The 23,662-nt window shown below is 40.8% G+C and overlaps 1 protein-coding gene across 4 annotated transcripts in view; it reads left to right on the forward strand.

Moving 5' to 3' along the window:
- SORCS1 (sortilin related VPS10 domain containing receptor 1) overlaps positions 1–23,662 on the forward strand; it is a 474,955-nt gene that overhangs the window by 283,125 nt on the left and 168,168 nt on the right. For all 4 annotated transcript variants that reach the window (XM_036336058.1, XM_036336055.1, XM_036336056.1 and 1 more), the window contains exon 4: positions 19,006–19,164. In XM_036336058.1, the coding sequence (XP_036191951.1) occupies positions 19,006–19,164 (159 nt within the window). The remainder of the gene's footprint in view (positions 1–19,005; positions 19,165–23,662) is intronic.

Consider the following 23,662-nt stretch of genomic DNA (forward strand, 5'->3'; position numbering starts at 1 on the left):
CTCTAGTCGTGGCACATTTTTTAGCTTGATCATGTTGGGTAACTTGAGTACGTGTAACAAACATCTTGTTTTTCATAAACGCCAAAGATAACAGAAAAAAAGGGGTTCAGAAGAGATGCTGACTTGGTCACCTCGCCAAACATGAAGGGTCAATCAGAGACAGCATTCTTTCCGCCCACGAGGCCAGTGTCAGCGGCACCTGATCTGTCCCTGCTGTTCCCATTCTTACTATTTTTGTACCTGGTTCTCACATAGAAATTTGAAAGTAATGAGCTTGAGCTAAGGCCACAAAAAGTCGAAAGCCAGTTCTGTTCATTTGCTAAAGTCTCTGAGAAGCATATTCTGAAGCAAAAAGAGGGAGATGCGTGTGTTACAAGAATGAACTAACAAATGTTACATGCCTCCTAGGAGCCAGCAATGTAGATAGTCAGTTGATAGTTCCCAAACTATATTCCTCAGAGCCCTAGTTCTTCTGAAGTTCCAAGAACAAACCAGATTTTGTCTTTGAATTCATGGCAAATGTTATTACACATGTTATGCTATCCACTTGCAGCAGAACTTGGGTGCCAAAGTCAGCCTATGGACCATGGGGTTTTAACCAATGCACGTCACTGTGCTTTTGGCCAAGGAAAAAAGTCTCTCATTAAAATGATTCTTTTTCGCCTGATGGTTTCCTTCGTGGCAGCTCCACATTCTGTGGCTTGAGGAATTTGTTGAACATTGAAAAAGGCACATATGCTCATTTACATTGGCAAGTGTTGAAGTGGGGAGACATATGTTTTCTTTGTTCTCCCCTCCTGTTGGATCCTTGAAGAGTGTTGATTGTCAGACTCCGCTGTGATTTCCCAAGTTGTGTGCTTCTGAAAAATCTTTTCCAGAATCTCCAGTACTTACAGATTTGTCTGGAAATAACTCTGAAGTATGATTGGGATCCCAGTGGATTGGAAGTCTTCAGCTAACACTTCACTGCCCAGCTTCGGGATATGTTATTAGGTCTAAGATTAAAGTGTTCTTGGCACACTTGTCTTAGCTGAACCACAACAGTAATGTCTTCAGAAGCTCCCAGCACCATGTTCTCGTCTCTTTAATCCACATTCTGTATTACCTCCAAAGTGATCACTGAAGGGAGCTATAGTCTTTCTATTTTCTACTTTAAAATCATGACTCTGTAAGTATAGCTCAGAATAAATAGATTCTCTTGCTACTTCTCTGACACCCCCTGTGCATGACGAGTGAAATTCTTTCAACTTGGCTGTAGACTGGATTACTTGCCGTCTGCCACCCTAATGAACTTGCTGTTATCTGAACATGCTGTGTATGTTCACACTTCTCTGTCCGTGCCTATGTTAACTCCACCACCATGAAAACCCTCCCTGCCCCTGTCAACACCTCGACATCCTTCAAAACCCACTTAAGTGTCCGATGTTCTATGTTGTTTTCCCTCATTCCAACAACAGGAATGTCATTCTCACAATACTTTGTGTCAGGACCTATACACGTGTACTTTTCCCACTGAATTTTCTCTTTTGTCTCGGGGCAGACTGTAGAAGAATTCGCAGGGTAGTAGGGCATTCAGTGCCTTATTCATAATTTAATCTTCAGTCTTAAGCACAGTAGCTATCCCTTAGTGCCTAAAACTACTTACATATATTCGAGGGGAAAAAGTAGAAATGGTTGAATGGTAAGCCTCTGGCCAATCCACAGAGAGTGAACAATTGCTTTAAAAAAAAAACCACAAAAACTTTTTATTTCCCAAATCTTGTTTTTCTATTGTTCTCAGAATAACTAAAAAAAGGATTCTGAAAAATGTTAATTTTGAAGATATTTCTATAATTTTATTGAAATACCCTATAGATAAGAGAGATTATAAGACTGCATTTAGTAAAATTGTATCAAAGAGAGAAAATTCCACTCAGTTACATTTTCTCTTTAAAAAATTTAAACATGTTGTTCAATAACCACTCCAGGCCTTGCTTCACTGGTTAAAAGACCTGGATTATTATGTTGTCAAATGTTTAAAATGCAGATCTGGGAACAGGTTCCTGGGCGTGAGACATAGAAATGCCAAAAACATTCTTGAATTACCATGCAGAAATCATCAGGCCCCTCCTTGTCTAATGTTACTCCCTTGAGGTTTCTTCAGTGCCCAGTTGGAATGTCCTAATTCACATCTGTAAGTGCTGTGTAATTCTTAAATGAAACGTCATGTATGTATGCCATCTTCTTGACGAGTAGTTTAACAAATTTGAGTTTCCTTGTGCAGTGGGCTATTTTTTAACAGCTTACAATTTATGATAAATGGGTGATATGAAAGTTCTGTCTATGAATTGATAACAGTCAAAAATGGAGAAAAATGTTTTTTTTCTGCAGTTTCTTTATTCAGGGAACACAGTTATTGAAGTTTTATAAAGTTTAAAGTTTCTGATTTCTTTACTGTCATTGAGCTTGAAATACTCACCTGGGATCACCTATGTGTATGTGTAGATAGTATGTACAGAATGATACTTTATTTCTTTTTTTAGATGGAGATATAAAATATACTTACGCAGAATATTCTAAATAGAATATGATGTAGGAATGGCAATTTATAAAAATCAGTGAGTAAAAGAGAAACAATGATAATTTAAAATGAAGGAAAAGTATGAACAAGCAATCTACCAAGTAAGGCTATTTAAATGACTAAACACAAATGACAAAAGGAAGCAAGGGACGAAGGAAAGCGAACTTCACTCTTATTAGTAATGTGTATTGACACAAAATAAAATGTACCTTATTCCCCGGTCAGCTTAGAAAATGTTGTAAGAATTAAAGCGGGGTTGGGGGGAGGGGTGGAGAAAAAGTCTTAGTGTTGGTAATGGGTAAGTTCCTGGTAATATGTTTCAAAAGGAGTTATACATTTATATGCTTTGACCCATAAATTCTACTTTGAGGAGATTACTTGGAGAAACAATAATTGATGTACAGAAATTTTAATCTACATTAGGTCATAAGATTATATTAGTGAAATTTGGAAACCTTCTAATAAGAGATTAATTACATAGTGGTTTAGCCATATAATCAAAGTCAATGTATCCAATAAGAAATGATAACACAGAATAATATTTAATAGCCTGGAAAATGTTTGCAGTACAGTTTTAAACTGGGGAAAGCAGGCTAAAAGTATCATGTGGTAGTCTCTCTCTCTCTCTCTCTCTCTCTCTCTCTCTCTCTCTCTCTCTCTCTCTGTTTCTCTCTATCTCTCTATATATACACACAAAATTATGTATATATGTGTACCCATATATACATAGAAACAAAGATTGAGAAAGTAAACTTCAAAACGTTAGTGATAATGATCTCGGTGTAGTGTTATTTGAGTGATTTTTCTCTTATTTTTTGTAACTACTTTCTGGAGGACATTTTCTACATTTTCCTGTAATGAATACATGTTAACTCCTACTCGTACTTGAGAAAAAAAATACTACTTTTTATCACAAATGGGATGAATAATTTAAAAGAAACAAAGTTATTGTAGCATTGGCACAGACATTCCAACAACTAGACACCTGCCAAGTAGCTTAAAAACCTGCACCCCAAGAGCACTCTGTGGCTTCATCCTTTTATTCCAAACTGAAGGAGTCAAGTTCAGTACCAGCTGTTTGTGAATTGAGGAGACACCAGGTTCGAGGGGGTCCCCGTTGGCAAGACTAAGCTGTGGCCTGACGCAAAGTATGGCCTTCGGAGACCAAGGTCGTGGCCGACGGGGGCTCTAAAGAAGAACCTGCCGGTATTATAGGCTGGTCCTCACAAGGAAAAGTCTAAAATTTCTCAGACTGGGAAGCCACTCAGTGTTTTCCTGGTGCGACTTCATTTGGTGATCGAGATATGTTTTTAGAAAATAATATATTTGTGTTAGGCTAGGTTTACTTTGGAAATGTCTTAATTTAATAAAATATGTCAGAAGACATTTTTTAGATTGAAATGTGGGAGAAAGGATTCAATTATATTAATAGGAGCCTCTCTGACAGTGGAAAGGGATGGGGTGAGGAGATAAGAATGATTAGAAGTATGGAAACTATTTAATTTTCAGGAGAGAGCTCAGCATATTTCAGTATTTCCAGAAAGCATTGCTATCCTTAAAATGGATTAATTGAGAGATATTCTCATGACCCTTAGTTTCAGGGAAAGCTACCTGATTCTGATATAGCCTGTTAAGGAAGGTGCCAGTCTGTCCATCAGTTTGAGGATTTCTTTGTCATTAAATATGGTCAGTATTTTTAAAAAATTGGTTCAATTACCTGGAAAATTCACTGTTGGGAGATATTCTGTAATGGTACAAGATTCAGAAATCTTCCTCTCACTAAGACGAGTATATAATTTATCATAAGCCATACAGATGTGCATCAGTAATGATATTTATGATGGTGCAGAAGGAGTAAACTAGGACTTCCCAGGACAAATCATGACACATGTTCACCCTGCCTGTGATCCATTCCAAGAAAACCAAAATGTCTGTGAACAGTCTCTCATAGGGTCAAAGTAGCTTCTAAATCAAGATCAGCCAACTTTGGAAGTGGTAGGGTCTTTGTAAGCGATAGCATCTTTGTGGGCATGTTGAACCCATCATGAATATGCATCTGGGTTTTAAAATGCCTCTGTATGGTCACAAGTTAGAATGACCATTTTATAACTGGTTTGCACAGTATCCCCTTGATTAAGAATCATTTTTGATTGGTGAGGATGCTAACTTCTGAGCAACTGTGATTAGATACACAAAAGATATTAATCCTAATACATTAAAGATCATGTAATTTGCAAATGTTCTATGATGGCAGATTTTTTGTTTTGAAGGTTTTTTTGAGAACCCTTATATTCCTTTGGAATCAGGGTGCTTAGAAATACCACTAAACTCAAGAGATACAATTTTGTGGTTATTTTCTTAAAGTGTGGATTCCCTGTTGGTAGTAACTTGGGGCAGTTGAGTGTTTTATAGGGTTGGCATAGTAGCAGGATGCATATAGAATAAGAAACACAAGCCGAAACTGGTTTGGCTCAGTGGATAGAGCGTCGGCCTGCTGACTGAAAGGTCCCAGGTTCGATTCCGGTCAAGGGCATGTGGCTGGGTTGCAGGCACATCCCCAGTAGGAGATGTGCAGGAGGCGGCTGATCGATGTTTCTCTCTCATCGATGTTTCTAACTCTCTATCTCTCTCCCTTCCTCTCTGTAAAAAATCAATAAAATATATTTAAAAAAAAAAAGAAACACAAAATAAAAATGTTGAATGGTTTTACACAGGCCTGCGCATGATAAAAATCAAACTTGCTGTGTATTTCTGGGATATATTTCTCATTCATCCGTTCATCCTCAGACCCAAATGACTTGTTGTTTTTGTTGGTCCAAGACTATAGAAAAATCAATCAGTTTATGTTACGATCCATGAGAACAATAAGTATTCTGTTTTGAATTGCTAGGTTATGTTGAAATAGATATTGGTGCTTTTGTTGTGAACATAAAGGGACAAAGAACATTTTGCTCTTAAGAAATCCATTTTTAATGATGTCATATCCTAATTTACATGATGGGATTATAATGCCTAGATATGGACTTTCCTATTAAAGAGTTAGTTAAGTACATTTTAATAGACATTTACCAGATCTGTCCTTCTATAATTTAACCTGGGTAATTGATGTATCCTGAAAATCCACAGGCTGGCCTTCCTTGACCTTGGGTCTCTTAATATTTCTCAGACTGACTAATAACATAATTCATTTGGTCTTCAATAGACATTCATCTTGAATTGATGCCAGATTAGGAATTTACAGCTTTCAAACATATAACAGAACCACTTCATGGCCAAAACCCAATGAAAAACCTGATAACCTCAAGTTATCTTTATCTCAGATATGATTATGAGAAGACCTTGTTATTCATACTGCAGATAAACTAATTTTCTCATTTCTCCCTTCTTTTAATTATAAGTGACAAATTGTATAGGAACTTGTGATCATAGAGCCCTATGGTGGCTGCCATCATACTTGCCATCCGTGTGTGTGTGTGTGTGTGTGTGTGTGTGTCCCTTCAGAGATGGAGTTATTTTTCTCCTCCCTTTCTTTCAGTCTAACCTAAAAGTGGTGACTTATTTCACCAATAGAAATGCTGCAAAATGGATACCCTGGGATTTCTGGGGACAGGTCATAGGAAGCCTGACAGTTTTCACTTGAGCCCCTTTGACATGCTTCTCTCGGAACACTCACACTGTAGCAAGCCCGCCACCCATCAAGAAATCCAGCTACTATGAAACTGCAATGCGAAGTTCAAGCCACAAGGAGAGAGAGCCTGCAGGATGGAATGCCCCGTAGAGAGAAAGAGAGAAGCTAAGGCCAAATGCCTGCGTGAAGAAGCCATCGTAGAGGTGGAAACTCCAGCTCCAGCCACCACGGTGATGCCATAGGGACCTGGAACTGCCCATCCAGCTGAGCTTTTCCCAAATTTCTGACCCACAGAACCATGAGGAAAAATCACAGATTGTCTTAAGCCACTATTGTGAAGTAGTGTGTCACATAGCTATTCATTAGTGCAACAGAGGTCCTTTCCTCCTCTATAAAATGTGCCAATTCGGCTGCTTCTGTAGCATGCATTCTGAGCTGCAATTAGCTAAGGTATAGAACTGCCTAGAAAATAAAATCATGAAAAAAACATCTTAAAATGCTACATTTCTATCTCCTGTTCTGACTGAGGGAAAAGGAGAGAGGAAAGGCAGCTGCTAATGTAATTACACTCAGGGGCATGTCTATTAAGCATATTCCCCCTTTTCTGCCTCTCTAAAACAACTTGAGATGATCAATGTCTATCATTAAATACTTGAAGAATGAAGGAAAAATTTGCATGAAATAGATCTTGCTAACAGGAGGCACTTCTTCCTAATGGATCCACTCCATCCCTGTCTTCCTAAGAGCTCTGCAGCGGAGGGGCCCAGGCCATTCTCGATTTTCGCTTTACTCACCTGCCCATTCTGTTTGAGAGAAACCTCTGGTATCTCCATGGTCTTCTCAGGGGAACTAATAGGCAAATATATTAGCAAGGTCTCATGTGGCTGAGGCTTTGATAATCCTCCCCCGTACACCCTGCCCGTATTTGCTTGTTCACCATGAAGCACTAATATAAGTAAAGCTAAAATATACTTGTCAGGGTGATGATTCAAGTGCAGCAAGGAATGAAGAATGTGAGTACGTTCTGTTCACTAATTTTTAGAAGGAACTCATTCCTGCGGGCCCTTTTCATTTTCCTGACTTTCAACTTGACATTTATTCAGACTCTCCAATCAAATGCACAACTTAAATATTTTACCAAAAATGCTGTGTCCCTCACCTAAATTGAGGTTAAAATGTACTGAAAGTTTCCCTTTCTTGCTCTTTCTTTCTCCCCACCTCTTCTCCTTTTATCATTTCTAGAATAAAGAGATTTCTTATCATGAAATGAACATCATTTCTCATAAAGTTTCCCATCAGCAAAGAAGATGAATGCCCATTTCTCACCATATCTCAGCTCCTTCTGATAGCAGCTAACATTTTAAAATAATGTAGCCTCTTGGCATTTATAGGTTTTTTGGGGATTTAGGAGAGAATTTAGTTTGGGACTTGTAATGACCACAAAAGTGTGTTCTGATTGAGTTTGAACAGAGGCCACAGAATAATGCTGGGATATTTAACATGGCTCAAATATTCTCAAGGTATTTGATCAGTCTCCATAGCAACTGCAATAATAAAAACGTCTCTCAAATTTGTACATCATTCTTTTCCTCTAAAATGCCATTTTTAAAAACAAGATGATACCATGCTAAGCATTAATGAATATTTTGTGTTTTCTACTATCCCCTTAATATGATGATGGCTACTTCTCCAGCAAAATGAGCTAATATTTTGCTACTAATTAAACCAAGGATCAGTTTATTAGGAGAAGGGTTATATTTCTTTTGTTCTGATTGGTTTTAATATAAAATTCCCTGAGAAGTAGCTTATAGGGAAATGTTTGTTTCCCTCCCTATACTATCATTAAGTCAGAGCTTTTTGCCAAGTTCTCACCCATCCTATGATAAAGCACAGGAAAACAGTTTTGTTTTGTTTTATTATTAGTTAAGGTATTACAAATGTGTCCTCATCCCCCCCCCCATTAACCCCAACCTCCCCCCCCCCGCCCTATAGGGAAATGTTTGTTTCCCTCCCTATACTATCATTAAGTCAGAGCTTTTTGCCAAGTCCTCACCCATCCTATGATAAAGCACAGGAAAACAGTTTTGTTTTGTTTTATTATTAGTTAAGGTATTACAAATGTGTCCTCATCCCCCCCCCCATTAACCCCCAACCTCCCCCCCCCCCGCCCTATAGGGAAATGTTTGTTTCCCTCCCTATACTATCATTAAGTCAGAGCTTTTTGCCAAGTTCTCACCCATCCTATGATAAAGCACAGGAAAACAGTTTTGTTTTGTTTTATTATTAGTTAAGGTATTACAAATGTGTCCTCATCCCCCCCCCCATTAACCCCCAACCCCCCCCCCCCGCCCTATAGGGAAATGTTTGTTTCCCTCCCTATACTATCATTAAGTCAGAGCTTTTTGCCAAGTCCTCACCCATCCTATGATAAAGCACAGGAAAATAGTTTTTTTTTTTTATTATTAGTTAAGGTATTACAAATGTGTCCTCATCCCCCCCCCATTAACCCCAACCCCCCCCCCCCCCCGCCCTATAGGGAAATGTTTGTTTCCCTCCCTATACTATCATTAAGTCAGAGCTTTTTGCAAGTCCTCACCCATCCTATGATAAAGCACAGGAAACAGTTTTGTTTTGTTTTATTATTAGTTAAGGTATTACAAATGTGTCCTCATCCCCCCCCCATTAACCCCCAACCCCCCCCCCCGCCCTATAGGGAAATGTTTGTTTCCCTCCCTATACTATCATTAAGTCAGAGCTTTTTGCCAAGTTCTCACCCATCCTATGATAAAGCACAGGAAAATAGTTTTTTTTTTTTTTATTATTAGTTAAGGTATTACAAATGTGTCCTCATCCCCCCCCCCATTAACCCCCAACCTCCCCCCCCGCCCCTATAGGGAAATGTTTGTTTCCCTCCCTATACTATCATTAAGTCAGAGCTTTTTGCCAAGTCCTCACCCATCCTATGATAAAGCACAGGAAAACAGTTTTGTTTTGTTTTATTATTAGTTAAGGTATTACAAATGTGTCCTCATCCCCCCCCCATTAACCCCAACCCCCCCCCCCCGCCCTATAGGGAAATGTTTGTTTCCCTCCCTATACTATCATTAAGTCAGAGCTTTTTGCCAAGTCCTCACCCATCCTATGATAAAGCACAGGAAAACAGTTTTGTTTTGTTTTATTATTAGTTAAGGTATTACAAATGTGTCCTCATCCCCCCCCCCATTAACCCCCAACCCCCCCCCCCGCCCTATAGGGAAATGTTTGTTTCCCTCCCTATACTATCATTAAGTCAGAGCTTTTTGCCAAGTCCTCACCCATCCTATGATAAAGCACAGGAAAACAGTTTTGTTTTGTTTTATTATTAGTTAAGGTATTACAAATGTGTCCTCATCCCCCCCCCCATTAACCCCCAACCCCCCCCCGCCCTATAGGGAAATGTTTGTTTCCCTCCCTATACTATCATTAAGTCAGAGCTTTTTGCCAAGTCCTCACCCATCCTATGATAAAGCACAGGAAAACAGTTTTGTTTTGTTTTATTATTAGTTAAGGTATTACAAATGTGTCCTCATCCCCCCCCCCATTAACCCCCCAACCTCCCCCCCCCCCGCCCTATAGGGAAATGTTTGTTTCCCTCCCTATACTATCATTAAGTCAGAGCTTTTTGCCAAGTCCTCACCCATCCTATGATAAAGCACAGGAAAACAGTTTTGTTTTGTTTTATTATTAGTTAAGGTATTACAAATGTGTCCTCATCCCCCCCCCCATTAACCCCCAACCTCCCCCCCCGCCCTATAGGGAAATGTTTGTTTCCCTCCCTATACTATCATTAAGTCAGAGCTTTTTGCCAAGTCCTCACCCATCCTATGATAAAGCACAGGAAAACAGTTTTGTTTTGTTTTATTATTAGTTAAGGTATTACAAATGTGTCCTCATCCCCCCCCCCATTAACCCCCAACCCCCCCCCCCCGCCCTATAGGGAAATGTTTGTTTCCCTCCCTATACTATCATTAAGTCAGAGCTTTTTGCCAAGTCCTCACCCATCCTATGATAAAGCACAGGAAAATAGTTTTTTTTTTTTTATTATTATTTAATGTATTACAAATGTGTCCTCATCCCCCCCCCCAATAACCCCCCACCCCCCCCCCCCGCCCTATAGGGAAATGTTTGTTTCCCTCCCTATACTATCATTAAGTCAGAGCTTTTTGCCAAGTCCTCACCCATCCTATGATAAAGCACAGGAAAACAGTTTTGTTTTGTTTTATTATTAGTTAAGGTATTACAAATGTGTCCTCATCCCCCCCCATTAACCCCCAACCCCCCCCCCCCCGCCCTATAGGGAAATGTTTGTTTCCCTCCCTATACTATCATTAAGTCAGAGCTTTTTGCCAAGTCCTCACCCATCCTATGATAAAGCACAGGAAAACAGTTTTGTTTTGTTTTATTATTAGTTAAGGTATTACAAATGTGTCCTCATCCCCCCCCCCATTAACCCCCAACCTCCCCCCCCGCCCTATAGGGAAATGTTTGTTTCCCTCCCTATACTATCATTAAGTCAGAGCTTTTTGCCAAGTCCTCACCCATCCTATGATAAAGCACAGGAAAACAGTTTTGTTTTGTTTTATTATTAGTTAAGGTATTACAAATGTGTCCTCATCCCCCCCCCCATTAACCCCCAACCCCCCCCCCCCCGCCCTATAGGGAAATGTTTGTTTCCCTCCCTATACTATCATTAAGTCAGAGCTTTTTGCCAAGTCCTCACCCATCCTATGATAAAGCACAGGAAAATAGTTTTTTTTTATTTATTATTAGTTAAGGTATTACAAATGTGTCCTCATCCCCCCCCCATTAACCCCCAACCCCCCCCCCCCCGCCCTATAGGGAAATGTTTGTTTCCCTCCCTATACTATCATTAAGTCAGAGCTTTTTGCCAAGTCCTCACCCATCCTATGATAAAGCACAGGAAAACAGTTTTTTGGAGGGGCAATGGTAGAAGGATAAGAAAAAGGAGGCTAAGGCTATTGTGAAAATCTGATTGTGAAACAGGGCTGAGTATTTTGGTACCATAAATTTATATTTAAAGCAAAAAAATCTTTATTTATTCAAGAATATTCTTAGCAATTATCTTGTTATAGAGAGTCTCCTTTGTGTAGCTCCTAGCTTCCATTGCAATTCCGCCCCCCCCCCGCCCCCCCCCCCGCCCCTTCTCCCAGCTAGGCAATATTTTATGGGATACTTATAAGGTTTCTCTCTCTCTCTCTCTCTCAACTATCACCTTTTAGCAGAACATATAGTGCTAAATATGCCATCCTTTGTGAAGTCATAATAATAACATTTGCTCAAAATTCAGCATCACTTTCACACAGATGATCTGATCTTTACACAGACTTATGCAACGATCTGTGTAAAGAGATCTTTACACATGGATGACTTTACCACTGACCAACTGCATGGCCTTGAGAAAATGACCTCACTTCCCCAACTGTCAAATGGACATCTGAACTGTGTTTTAACAATTTTAATGAAGTGACATATTGTAAAGGTTTAGTGGTGTGCCTGGCACCCAACAGATGCTCAATATAGTAGCATTACCCTCGATAAGAAAATGGTGGCTCATGAGAAGTTAAGTGAGCTATGAGCTCTCCAGAGTGGCAGAGATGACACTCAAATCTGTCTTTGAAGTCAAGCCCCATGGCATTTTCTGTGATTATAGTATCTATTTATGGTTTGTTTTTCCTTCTTCTTCTAATGGTATGAATAACTGTCACTAAACACACTCTCTCTTTTCTGAGGAAGTGCACACAACTATGGCAACATTGGCTGGGATCAGGTTTAGGATTTGGTCAGGGCACTCCTTATGGAAGACAGGTCTGTGGTTCATGGGCTTCGTGGGTAGCCCTTCAGATCAACTCATCCAAACACATGGGCCTGTATTTCCTTGTGGGAGGTCAATGCCATCCACAGTCATGGAAGCAGAGTCTTGCAGTGAAGCGGTGTTTTTTTTCCTTTAAGATTGACGCAGGAAAGGGTTGTGTTCAGTAATCCCAAGAGAAAGGAGAAGAAATCTTACATAAACTTTTTTTCTTGAATTGACTTCCAAGGAGTGTAACCCATATGTGGTCATTCCTGGTGAACCTTACTCTTCTCCTGTGTACTCTATATAGTTGGTCAAAAGGGGTATTGAATAAATTACCATAAAATGTTACATAATAATTAATAAGTAGGGTCTTCTGACAAGGCTAGTAAGAGACATGAAGAACTGAAATATTATTATACACTTCTTGAAAACTAATTTTCCCCCTAAGAAATAAAAAGTCATTAGGCTCTCATTTAAAAAAAGTTTTTAAAATAAACTCACAGAATAAACTATTAAGAATACAATGCCAAGTTTTCCTAGCAATTTCACTGAATTAATGTTCAGGTCACACAGGTAGATGGTCTATTGACCAAACACTTTTTGGTCTTTTAGTATCAAATGAGCCTACTTTGTGTTAATGACCATGTATGGTGCAGAAGGTGAGCTTCACTGAGTTTGGGGGGTTGGGAGTAGCATTTAGAATGAGTGATTGCACACTGGGTCCATCTTTCTACAGATTGTTTTTTCTTGGTGTTCACTTAAACATTTTCCATTTACTCACTTTCCTCTCCTTTTCTCACTATTGTTTGTATTTCAGTGATTTCCTTTACATGGGCCATTCTGAGATCCTGTGTAACTTCTCCCACTACTGCCTGCCCAACGGTTGTCAACAAATAAGCATGATGCATTGCTTTTTTAAAAAAATATATTTTATTGATTTTTTACAGAGAGGAAGGGAGAGGGATAGAGAGTTAGAAACATCTATGAGAGAGAAACATCGATCAGCTGCCTCCTGCACACCCCCTACCGGGGATGTGCCCGCAACCAAGGTACATGCCCTTGCCCGGAATCGAACCTGGGACCCTTCAGTCCACAGGCCCACGCTTTATCCGCTGAGCCAAACCAGTTAGGGCAGCATGCATTGCTTTCACTTTCAATTCATCTGGGAAAGATAAACATTCAGCTCACATTGGGAATAGGTAGTTTATCACCCACAGTGGTCTGCAAACTATTCAATTGCTCTGATTACACTTTGCTTAATTTGTTTTTAATACTGCAGCCAGAGGCCTGCAAATAACCTGTTGTACTGTTCCTAGGTAGAATTTTGTTTGGCTAAAGTGGGTAGATAACTGGAGTGCCCAATTAGTGCTATTGTGATTTTTCATTATCATCATTATGAGAAGTATTTATTATGCACCTGTGACATGGTCATCTGAATTGGATTTAAGCCTTGAGCAAATCAAGAGACATAGCGTCAGTACATTATCTCCTCTTGATTCCAATCCACAGATGATAAGGAGTAAACAAATGAGAGGGGAAAAAAATGAACAAAACTTAAAATAAATATTCTTTGCTTTAGGACTGAAGAAATGGTGAGATAAAGTATATGCTTATAGATATTGAAGCTGGTCTTTATTAACTCCACCCTATCTAAATTATGGAATTCCAAAAACAACACACCTAGGAAAAGAGTCTGAAAAACTAAATAATAGTGACATTTCTGGAGGAGCAATGTCCCTTGTAGACAACCTAGCAGGATCAAAAAGTTCCTATCCAACCTTTTTGTAGAGTTACATTATGTAGCCATATGTTGAATCTGGAGCAAGTCAAAGAGAGTGAAGATGCATTTAATTTTTGATGACACTAACATGTCCGAACGACTAATACTCAAAAAAAAAGTGAGAAGTGACATAGTTGAAATCTCTAGATTGCAGTTCATGTTCATTTGTCAACTCTTAAAAGCAAATAAAGTTTTTTCCTTCTCCAGAAGTGGATGATGAATGATAGCTTGGAGTTGGGTGGTGGGAGCCTGTGTAGCCATTATTGACGTTCTATAGAAAACAATTCATCTGCAGATGCAGTCAACACAGCATCTGCACGCCCTGCAAGGCATAAGTAAACTGGCTCTAATACCCGTGGGCTGATCTGAACAGAATAATTACTTTCCTGTTAGAGACACACTTCCCCTTGTTTTTAACCTCCTTGCCTCCAAGTAGAACAGCAGGGGTTTACTTAGGACAACGCAGACTCCCAGGGTCTCAGGAATGAAGAGGATTCACCTATTCACTCCTTCACTTGTTCATTCACTTACAAAGATGTATAGACTTCTACTAGAGCCCATGTCAGACAAATAATGGCCCCTCTTTTTAGAGAGCTCACTTCAGGAATTGTGCAGAGTTTGGGTTCATGCCTTTTATAAAGTCCTCCAAAATTCCTGTCACTCAGATCATATTCCAGAATGCAGAGGATTAAACACAACAAAGCACCATTTACTTAAAGTCGCACAAGGAGCCAGAGGAGGAGAGAGCCAGTATGAACCAGCAGGCAGTGATTATTGGACATGTTTAAGGAGTGTAACCTACACATTTTTGAGGAGTGTTCATGAATTTGAGGTTGCCATTTTGATATTTCACAGTATAATACCTTCTGGGATAGAACATATTTGTTTATAAATGACATCATTCCTGTCTAAAAATGGGATCACACGTATTATTCATGTTGTTTCTTTTTTTCAAATAGGTTAAACATTTTCTATGTATATTTTGCTTAAAAACTTTATTTACTTATTAAATTACTTATTTTGAGTAACCTACAAAATGACAGAACAAACCTCAACCCACTGGAAATAAAACTATTAAAATGTTTAAAGACTGAAATAATAAGATTTCACTTATTTAGTTAACAATGATTTATTAAATACTTTCTATGGTTCAACCACTGCGCTGGTTGTAAACTAATGAAGTTGACGGTTTTGATTAAGTAACACATGGTTTATAGTGGTGTATATTATTATGTGTGTATGCATTTGTGTGCTTTTCATTCAGTTGGATTTGAATATAGGCAATAATATGAAATTAAAATATTAAGTTAAAAATCAGAATAAAAAAATCTATGATAGGGTATGTAGATGTGGATAAAGTAGAAAGAAGCATCAACCTTGTTTAAACTGTTGAAGGAATAGGGTCATGAGCAGTTGATTTTTCTTTTATTTTCAATTCATCTACTGGAGGTCTTACAGAGTTGTTTGTGCAATAAAAAAGGCTAAGTAGAAATAGATCCCAGTTGACCTGTTTGTTTTGAGTGGATTTGAGCAGAGGTTTGAAAGAACAACACCTGGAAAGTCTGCGTAATACAGGCACTTATAAATCTTATAGGGGGTATTTCCTAGCATCTTCCATCATTTCTAAAATGTCAAATTCCAAAACAGGGTTTTAGGTGAGGGCCATTTAGAGAAGGTGAGATTTTAGTCTACATGTTTTTAGTACCCAGAAAAAGCTGCCACGGAAGCCAGGAGTTTCATTTACTCGCTCTTAAGTAGTCATGTGTTTGAGAGATATTTGCATTATTCTACCTCTGCCCTCCCTTATTTAATAGCACCTGGATGCAGAATTATCTTATACAGTCTCATGACTTGGAGCATAAATAACTGTCAAAGATATTTTAAATAAATGATAAATAAAAATCAGCTTGATTTGGGGATACTCTGGAGGCCCAGTTTTTTATTTTATTATTTTATTTTTATTTTTTGTTAATCCTCACCTGAGGCTATTTTTTCCATTGATTTTTGGAGAGAGTGGAAGAGAGAGGCAAAGACAGAGAGAAACATCGATGTGAGAGAAACACATCAATTGGTTGCCTCCTGCAGGAGCCCCATCCAGAGTCCATGCCTGGGAGGACCCTGCAACCAAGGTATGTGCCCTTGACCCGAATCCAACAAGGGACCCTTTGGTCCTCAGGCCCACACTCTATCCACTGAACCAAACCAGCTAGGGCCCAGTTTTTTTATTTTGCTGAAGTGGTCTGCCAGGAGAAGCAGTGGTGGGGTCTGCACTCGTGGGAAGAGAGGAAAACATATTCTGTTTAACAGGGAAATAGGATATCAGAGAAGGGGGGGAAATCACCTTGCTGAGACAATAGAGGCCCTATAAAATGGAGCCGCTTCATATTATTATGGAAATTACTTTGGGCAGTAGTGCAGAAATCATGCTATATATTATTGTTAATTGTGGTTGGAGACACAAAGCAATGTGATCATTTGATGACTTATTTGTTGAGTGGAAAACACATGTTTGTGCTAGTAAATATGAAATTGCCTGGAAATATTCTTGTGAATTTAGGTGCCATATGAACATCCCTGTTTAATGCATGCAAGAGATTTTAATGAAGCCATGTATGTGAGTTGGTACTTAACACTTAGATGATGGCTCCATGCCAGCCATCCAATGCGGGAACCCTATCTTCATGGTAAACTCGAGACAAGAAAACGATAACTCTGCCAGAATGTATGGTGGGGGACAGTGGCTTGACCCAAACATGGATTGAGAGGTATTTAGTCTCCAACTTTGTGTGTGCTTTCCATCTTGTCCGTACGCACCGGCAGCCACAGTGTTACACTGCCTGCCCCACATCCCTCTTCTCCTTTTCCAGAAGGGAGGTTGAGTGTGATTCCATGCACCAAAAGGTTGCCAGTTCAATTCCTGGCAGGGCACATGCACGGGTTGTGGGCTCGATCCCCAACAGGGAGCATGTAGAAGGTAGCCAGTCCCTGTTTTGAGATGTTTTGCTCTCGCTCTCTGAAAATCAATTTTAAAAATTAAAAAAGAAAAAGGAAAAAGAAGGGAGGTTGAAAGAACAGCAAGGAGCTTTCAATTCTCCCCACCTGACATAAACACGGTGCAGGCCGAGTGTGTCTGGTGTGCAATCCTCATGTGACATTTGCAGTGACATTGCAGGACATCACTTTTGAAGATACTAACTATCCCCCAATTTTTTTTCTTTTAAATATGTTTTTATTGATTTCAGAAAGGAAGGGAGAGGAAAAGAGAGATAGAAACATCAATGATAAGAGAGAATCATTGATCCCCTGCATGACCACCCCACCCCCCACTGGGGATCAAGCCCACAACTTGGGCATGTGCCCCTGACTGGAATCGAACCATGACCCTTCAGTCCACAGGCCAATGGTCTATCCACTGATCCAAACCAGCTAGGGCACTATCCCAAGGTTTTAATATGACTGCCTCCAAATGCTTGAGAAATCTCAGTGTGTTTGCCTGGCACTCTACTCTTCTATGACATGGCTCCGTTTTATTTTTCCTTTCTCTCTTGCTCTTCCTATCCTAGAACTGCTGCCTTCTCAGCTGGTAATCTTTAAAAACCCTGGGCTACAGTGATTTCTCTTCATACAGCCACACATTAAGCACATCTTTCATGCTTCTCCGAACCAAACTCAGAGAGTGTCAATTAATACGTTGATGGGGAGGAAGTCAGCGGGTAGCATTAAGGCCACCTGTCCGGAGGCATTAGATGTGCACTTTGACTGAGTGAAAGGAACCTGCAGAGAGTGGGGAATGAGGTACTTCATCACGCATTCCTAGAGGTATAGCATGAGAGAATAAAAAAAATCAGTGTTCGGGCAGCTTCTCCATCGTGTTCCTTTTGTGGATTGTTCATTACTGCTCTGACCAAGATGAACCACCCAAGCGAGAGTGCAAAGCAGCTGACACTATTAAGTTTCCAACAGTCAGAGCATAGTCTCTTGTAGACAGGAAGACGACTGATGGGGAGATCCAGCTACTCTTCTCAGGGACCTCCATTCATATGTGCTCACACTGTGCCTGGCATGTTTCTAGGTCCATGTGACTACTCTGTAAACTCTTCCCATTCATTCATTCATTTGACACACATTTACTGAGTTTCCTATATAATAAAAGGCTAATATGCAAATTGACTGAATGGCGGAACGACCAGTTGCTATGATGCACACGTACCACCAGGGGGCAGACGCTCATCACAGGAGCTGCCGCCTGGTGGTCAGGGCGCTCCCACAGGGAGAGCGCCGCTCAGCCAGAAGTTGGGTTCATGGCTGGAGAGCGCATTGGCGGTGGTGGGAGCCTCTCCTGCTTCTGAGGCAGCGCTAAGGACCCTTTGGGGGATGTCTGCTGAGGGGTCCCAGACTGCAAGAGGGGTCCCCCCACCCAGTGCATGAATGTCATGCACCAAGCCTCTAGTATAATATAATCTAGGTCTTACTGTAGCTGCTGGGAACACACTTATGGGGGAGAAAAATAGAGAAATATCAACTACTTCTATTCTCATGAAATTGAAGTTCTAGTAGAGGGTATGTGGACAGTAATCAAAATAAATTAAGTAAATTATATAATAGGATAAAGTGGCCTTTGTACAATTCACAGAGAAGGCTGTAGAAAACTCAGCTTTTGACACAAGACTAACAAAAAAAATCAGGCTAAACGTAGGATGGCATGGGATATTGTTGACATGAACAAGAGGCCTGTGCAAGCAAGAAAATCCTGTGAACTCCATCTCTTTCCATGTCTTTCCACCTCTCCAACAACAGGTGTTACAAGTCTTGCTCTTTAATCCCCCCCCCCCCAAATTAAAGTAAACAAGGCAAAGTAGGTCAGGGGAACAGTGGGAAATAGTTCAGATGAAGGAAATAACTTTGGGGAAAAGAGAACATCCAGTAGCCATATCGAAGCGAAGAAAATGCAGTCTTCTGTTTCCTCTCTCTTCCTTCCAACTTGTGCTGCCTCCTTCATTCCGTAGTGAATCTCATTTGATGTCATTGGGTCAAGGTAGGAGAGCCACCCTGACAGAGTCGCCAGGTGATCCTTGCCTGCCCCTTTTCCCTTCCTTGTCAAAATTTTAGCTCATTGTTACGTTTTGGAAATCCGTAGATTTAACTTCCTGTTATTATCTTTCCCCAACAATTCTTTGCTGCAGATTATGTTACTCACGGACCCGGAGATTGAGAGCAGTTTACTGATCAGCTCAGATGAAGGAGCGACCTATCAAAAGTATCGGCTGAGCTTCTACATCCAGAGCTTGCTCTTCCACCCCAAGCAGGAGGACTGGATTCTGGCGTACAGCCAAGACCAGAAGGTGAGCACGGAACCTTGTTTGAGACAACAGTGCACAGTTCTCCTGGGAGAAGCCCCTAGTGGGTCATCTGCACACTTCTTCCCCATGACCCGTTTTGTTCTGTGCAGTCGCCTGAACCGGCTGCCTAGGGGATGAGAGGCAGCAGAGCGGGTCTCAGGTCACGGGCTTGAGCTTGTAAACATCTGACCCAGCACACAAGGGAAAAGCTAGACACTAAGGAACTCAATGTGGAGAAGCAGTTTTTGTTTGTTTATTTGTTTGTTTGTTTTAAATGTATTTTTATTGATTTCAGAGAGGAAGGGAGAGGAAGAGAGAGAGAAAGAGAAACATCAATGATGAGCAAATCATTGATTGGCTGCCTCCTGCATACCCCCTACTGGGGATTGAGCTCGAAACCTGGGCATGTGCCTTTGTCTAGAATTGAACCTGGAACCCTTCAGTCCACAGGCCAACATTCTATCCACTGGGCCAAACCAGCTAGGGCAAGAAACAGTTTTTAATGTAAATGTTTCAGGCCATTAGGAGCCCCAGACTGTCATGGAATTTGAGAATGAGTTATGTGTGTATCAAGAGGTGATCATTTTTCTAGATAAAGACCCAGGATAGGTTTTTTAAGACCCTTAAAAGGAAGGATGACCCCTCTACCCCCCACCCCCCACCAAAGCCTAAGAACACTAAGAACTTTCTAAAATGGTGAGAGGAATAATAATAATATCCACATAATATCCACAGAGAACATCATTCAGAAACAGGTTATCTCAAGACTTTTCGTCTCTTGGTGGTTGGATTGAAGGAGAGTTCCACTTTTTAAAGAAAGCATTGCATGAGGTTTTGCTATTTGATATCTCTCTCTCTCTCTCTCTCTCTCTCTCTCTCTCTCTCTCTCTCTCTCTCTCTCTCTCTCTCTCTGATGTATTCCATACTATGGAATACATACTATAAAATATATCATGTACCCTATACTACAGATACACTATAAAATACATATAGCCCCTGCTTTTCAGGACCTTACATTCCCGGTAGAATATAAGGCTACCAACATAAAATGCAGTTAAAATAAAATAAAAAGAAACAACATACCAGTATACATTGGCAAATGGGAGAGAGACTCTAGCCATAGAAGCCAAAAAGGAACATAGGGAGATATTGGAATATTGTCTGTGAAATGCATGGCTTAGTGAAGTCATTCTTAGAATTCTCCTTAGAGGGCTCATGTGTTAGAAATTATACATATCGGGCTTCTGCGAGTGAGGGGGATGCCCTCGGGTTTTATCTGGAGAGGGTGGTGATGCGTGGGATTCTTCCTGAAGGGGCAGAAGGCTGGAAGCACCTTTCCCAGGTCTCTACTGACAGAGTATTTTGTAGGAAGCAAATTAAAATTCTCGGTATTGCAGTTTTATTCATGCTGCCCTTCCTGCCAAATGGAATGCACATTAAGTCTAAAAATAGAAAAGATTTACAATTAGGAGTCGTTTCCTTTTGAGCAGCCTGGCTGCCCTTTCAGCAGAATGTACAGTTTCGTTCCCAGAGTCAGGCCACAGTCCATCTGGTCCCGGGTGGCGCAGTGGCCACGGGCGAGGCTGAGAAGCTCCAGACACAGAATATTAGTCATTTAATCTGCTGCGTTATTGCGTTTTATCTGACAGTTGGTTAATTTTCCATTCGATGCTAGAGGCACAGCAAAGGCCAGATTTACCTGGCCAAGGGAACCCTGTGCATCCTTGCGATCCTGTGGAGGAGATGCCCCAGGATGTAACCCTTCAGGTCCCATTACTTTAAGCAGTTCCTCCTGGATCGCGGTGGTAGAGTGGGTAGCGCTGGAAGAGGTAGGACCTCTGAGCTTTGGCCCCAGCTCAGCCACTTATAGTGAGCGCTGTTAGTGTTGGCTTCCTTTGCTGTAAAATGTGTTCATACAGATGATTATAATTGCAGGGGCACTTCCAAAAAGATTGGGGAAAAAACATGAATATTAAAGTCCACATCCATTTGAGGTGTTCTGTATCTGTAGTGTTGCTATAAAGTCACTCTAGAAGGAGCATAATCCATCTGGGGAGAGAAGATTAAATACACATGAGTTCACCAATAGTCTAAGAGAGGCCAAAAGAGCATGCCCTCACCCACATTTAATAGGTGCCCAATCAAGATAGCTGGATGGATTATATGAAACGGGCAGCCCAAAGTGCAGGAGTGATGATCTCATGAAATTATTTTACCTAGACATTCATGAATATGTCATATTTCTTCGGGGCGGCGGGGGGGGGGGGCGGCGGGGCGTTGCACATTTACACAAGAGGAATGTCACAGACACTAATACAAAGTTAGAAAACCCCTGTTTACAGGATTGTGAATTTGACTATTTGGCTGAAACTGAAATTTGGTTCAGTTCATTATACACTTCCAGAACACAAGCTTGATTATTTTTTATTGTATTGGCTATTTGGTTGTTAGGCAAAGTAATTTTTGTTCTTCTCATTAGGCATCTTTTGAAAATGTTGGTCAGTGGAATGATGGGTTCAGAGCTACAGATTACAAAAGTTAATCTGGTAGAAATAGCATAGTGAATTGTGGTAATACATGGTCAAAAGCCAGAAGTCCAGTTAGGATGATAGCATAGCTATTACGGACTGGACCAAAAAGTATCTTGTGACCATACACCAAATAAATTCTGTCATTTAGGAGCTGGAAGAAACATTAACAATCTTTGCGCTGTAGAAGCTAACCAATCTTCCCACAGAGAAAACCCACACTTTGCTACCACATGTTAAAGTTCAGTAAATGACAGAAGGCCTTACGTAGTACTTGGTAGGAGTCTCATGTTTAAGGGTGCTATTTTGAGATGGGCAGATTCCTGTTTCTCCAGGAGAGAATGAAGGTGAAATCATGCTGGAAGAAAGAGGGGTAACCTGCCGGTGCAAGGAGGGGTTGGAGAAGAACTTCACATCTCAGGGCTTGAGTCACAGAATGAGGAGTGGGGCTGTAGCCATCAGAGGAACCATTAGCTAATGGGGTTGGCTGGAAGTCAAGTGGAGAGGGTCTGTGGCCACTCAGGTGGGTCAGTGATATGGAAATAATAGCTGGCGATTACCCATGAATCAGGGAGCTTTTAACAGTAATGAGATGCGGCTCTGAGCACCAAGGAGGGCCCCATGCTGGTGTTGGCAGACCAATGACCATGTTTGCCCGGGAAAAGGAACATTTATTCTTTCACGGACTGCTCATCAGTTTTTTCTGTGACAGCTGCTATTGCTGCTGCCACAAAACTCCCAGCTCTGAGCTGAGCCTCAGTGCTAGTTGTCTCTGCTGGATGCTGTTTTACACCCACGTAAGGTGGACAGGATTTTCAGACAAAAGGTACTGTCTTTTTGAAAGTATCCTGTGTAGGTGGCAGCTCCTTCAGAACTCACCCCCGAGCAGAATCCTCCTCTCTTCTTTCCTCGTGTGCCCCTCGAGTCCTTGCAGGCATACACTCTCACTTTTGGATACATCCCACCTTTGTTTCCCCCTTACTTCCCTGTCAATGCCTTTCTTCCCTTCCATGATTGAGACCTGCAAGGCCCTGAGGACGAGCACAGAGCATGGATCGCTGGCTCCCAGGATGGAGCCCATGTGGGCTGCGCTGTCCTGCTCCATTTGCATTTCATCTTGAAGGCCTGAACCCTGGGGGAGGCTTTTTGATGTGAGCATTTTAAGACACTCCAAGACTTTGTTGAGCAGGTTGTCCGTTCTGGCCCAGGATACAGTTCTGCTGGCCATCAGTTCCATAGGAAGCCCGGGGTTTTTTTGTTTGTTTGTTTTTCTTGTGTGTGTATTTTTTTTTTTTTTTAAGATTTGATCAGGGAGAAATGTGTATGATCAAATGCCCTCAAAATGCATAAAATATGGCTGTAGTCTTTTCTCTTAGAGAGAGACATCTCTCTGTGGTAGTCAGGGTCTGGGAGGTGGCCAAGAAGTAAAAATTTTCTTGAATTGGCATGTGGCTCTCCAGGCCCCACAGGGATGACTGGGAGGAAAGGTTCAGAGCCTTTTTCCATTTGAGGTTCCAAGAAAAGTAGCTGGGGTCCTGGTGGGTTGCTGAGTTGGTTAGAGCATCGTCCTGATATGCCAAGATTGCAGGGTCATTCCCCAAGCAGGGCACATACAAGAAGCAAGCAATCAATGAATAAATAATTGGAACTACAAATCTATCTCTATCTCTATCTCTATCTCTATCTCTATCTCTATCTCTATCTCTATCTCTATCTCTATCTCTATCTCTATCTCTATCTATCTCTCTTTCCCTCTCCCCCCTAAAATTTATAAATAAATAGATTAACTAATTAAGTAAAATTAAAGCAGTAGCCTGACCAAATGGGAAGCCCGATTGAGGACTTAGTATTAGAAATAGGAGCTGAGTTCCTTGACCTCTGAAGGGTCTGTGTGAGGAGGTACCTTTGGAAAGCCCTGGAATCTCAAGCAAATCAACGTGACAGGCATTATAGACATTTTATACCCAATGGGA

Source organism: Myotis myotis, unplaced genomic scaffold, assembly GCF_014108235.1.
Source record: "Myotis myotis isolate mMyoMyo1 unplaced genomic scaffold, mMyoMyo1.p scaffold_m19_p_15, whole genome shotgun sequence".
Classification (NCBI taxonomy): domain Eukaryota; kingdom Metazoa; phylum Chordata; class Mammalia; order Chiroptera; family Vespertilionidae; genus Myotis; species Myotis myotis.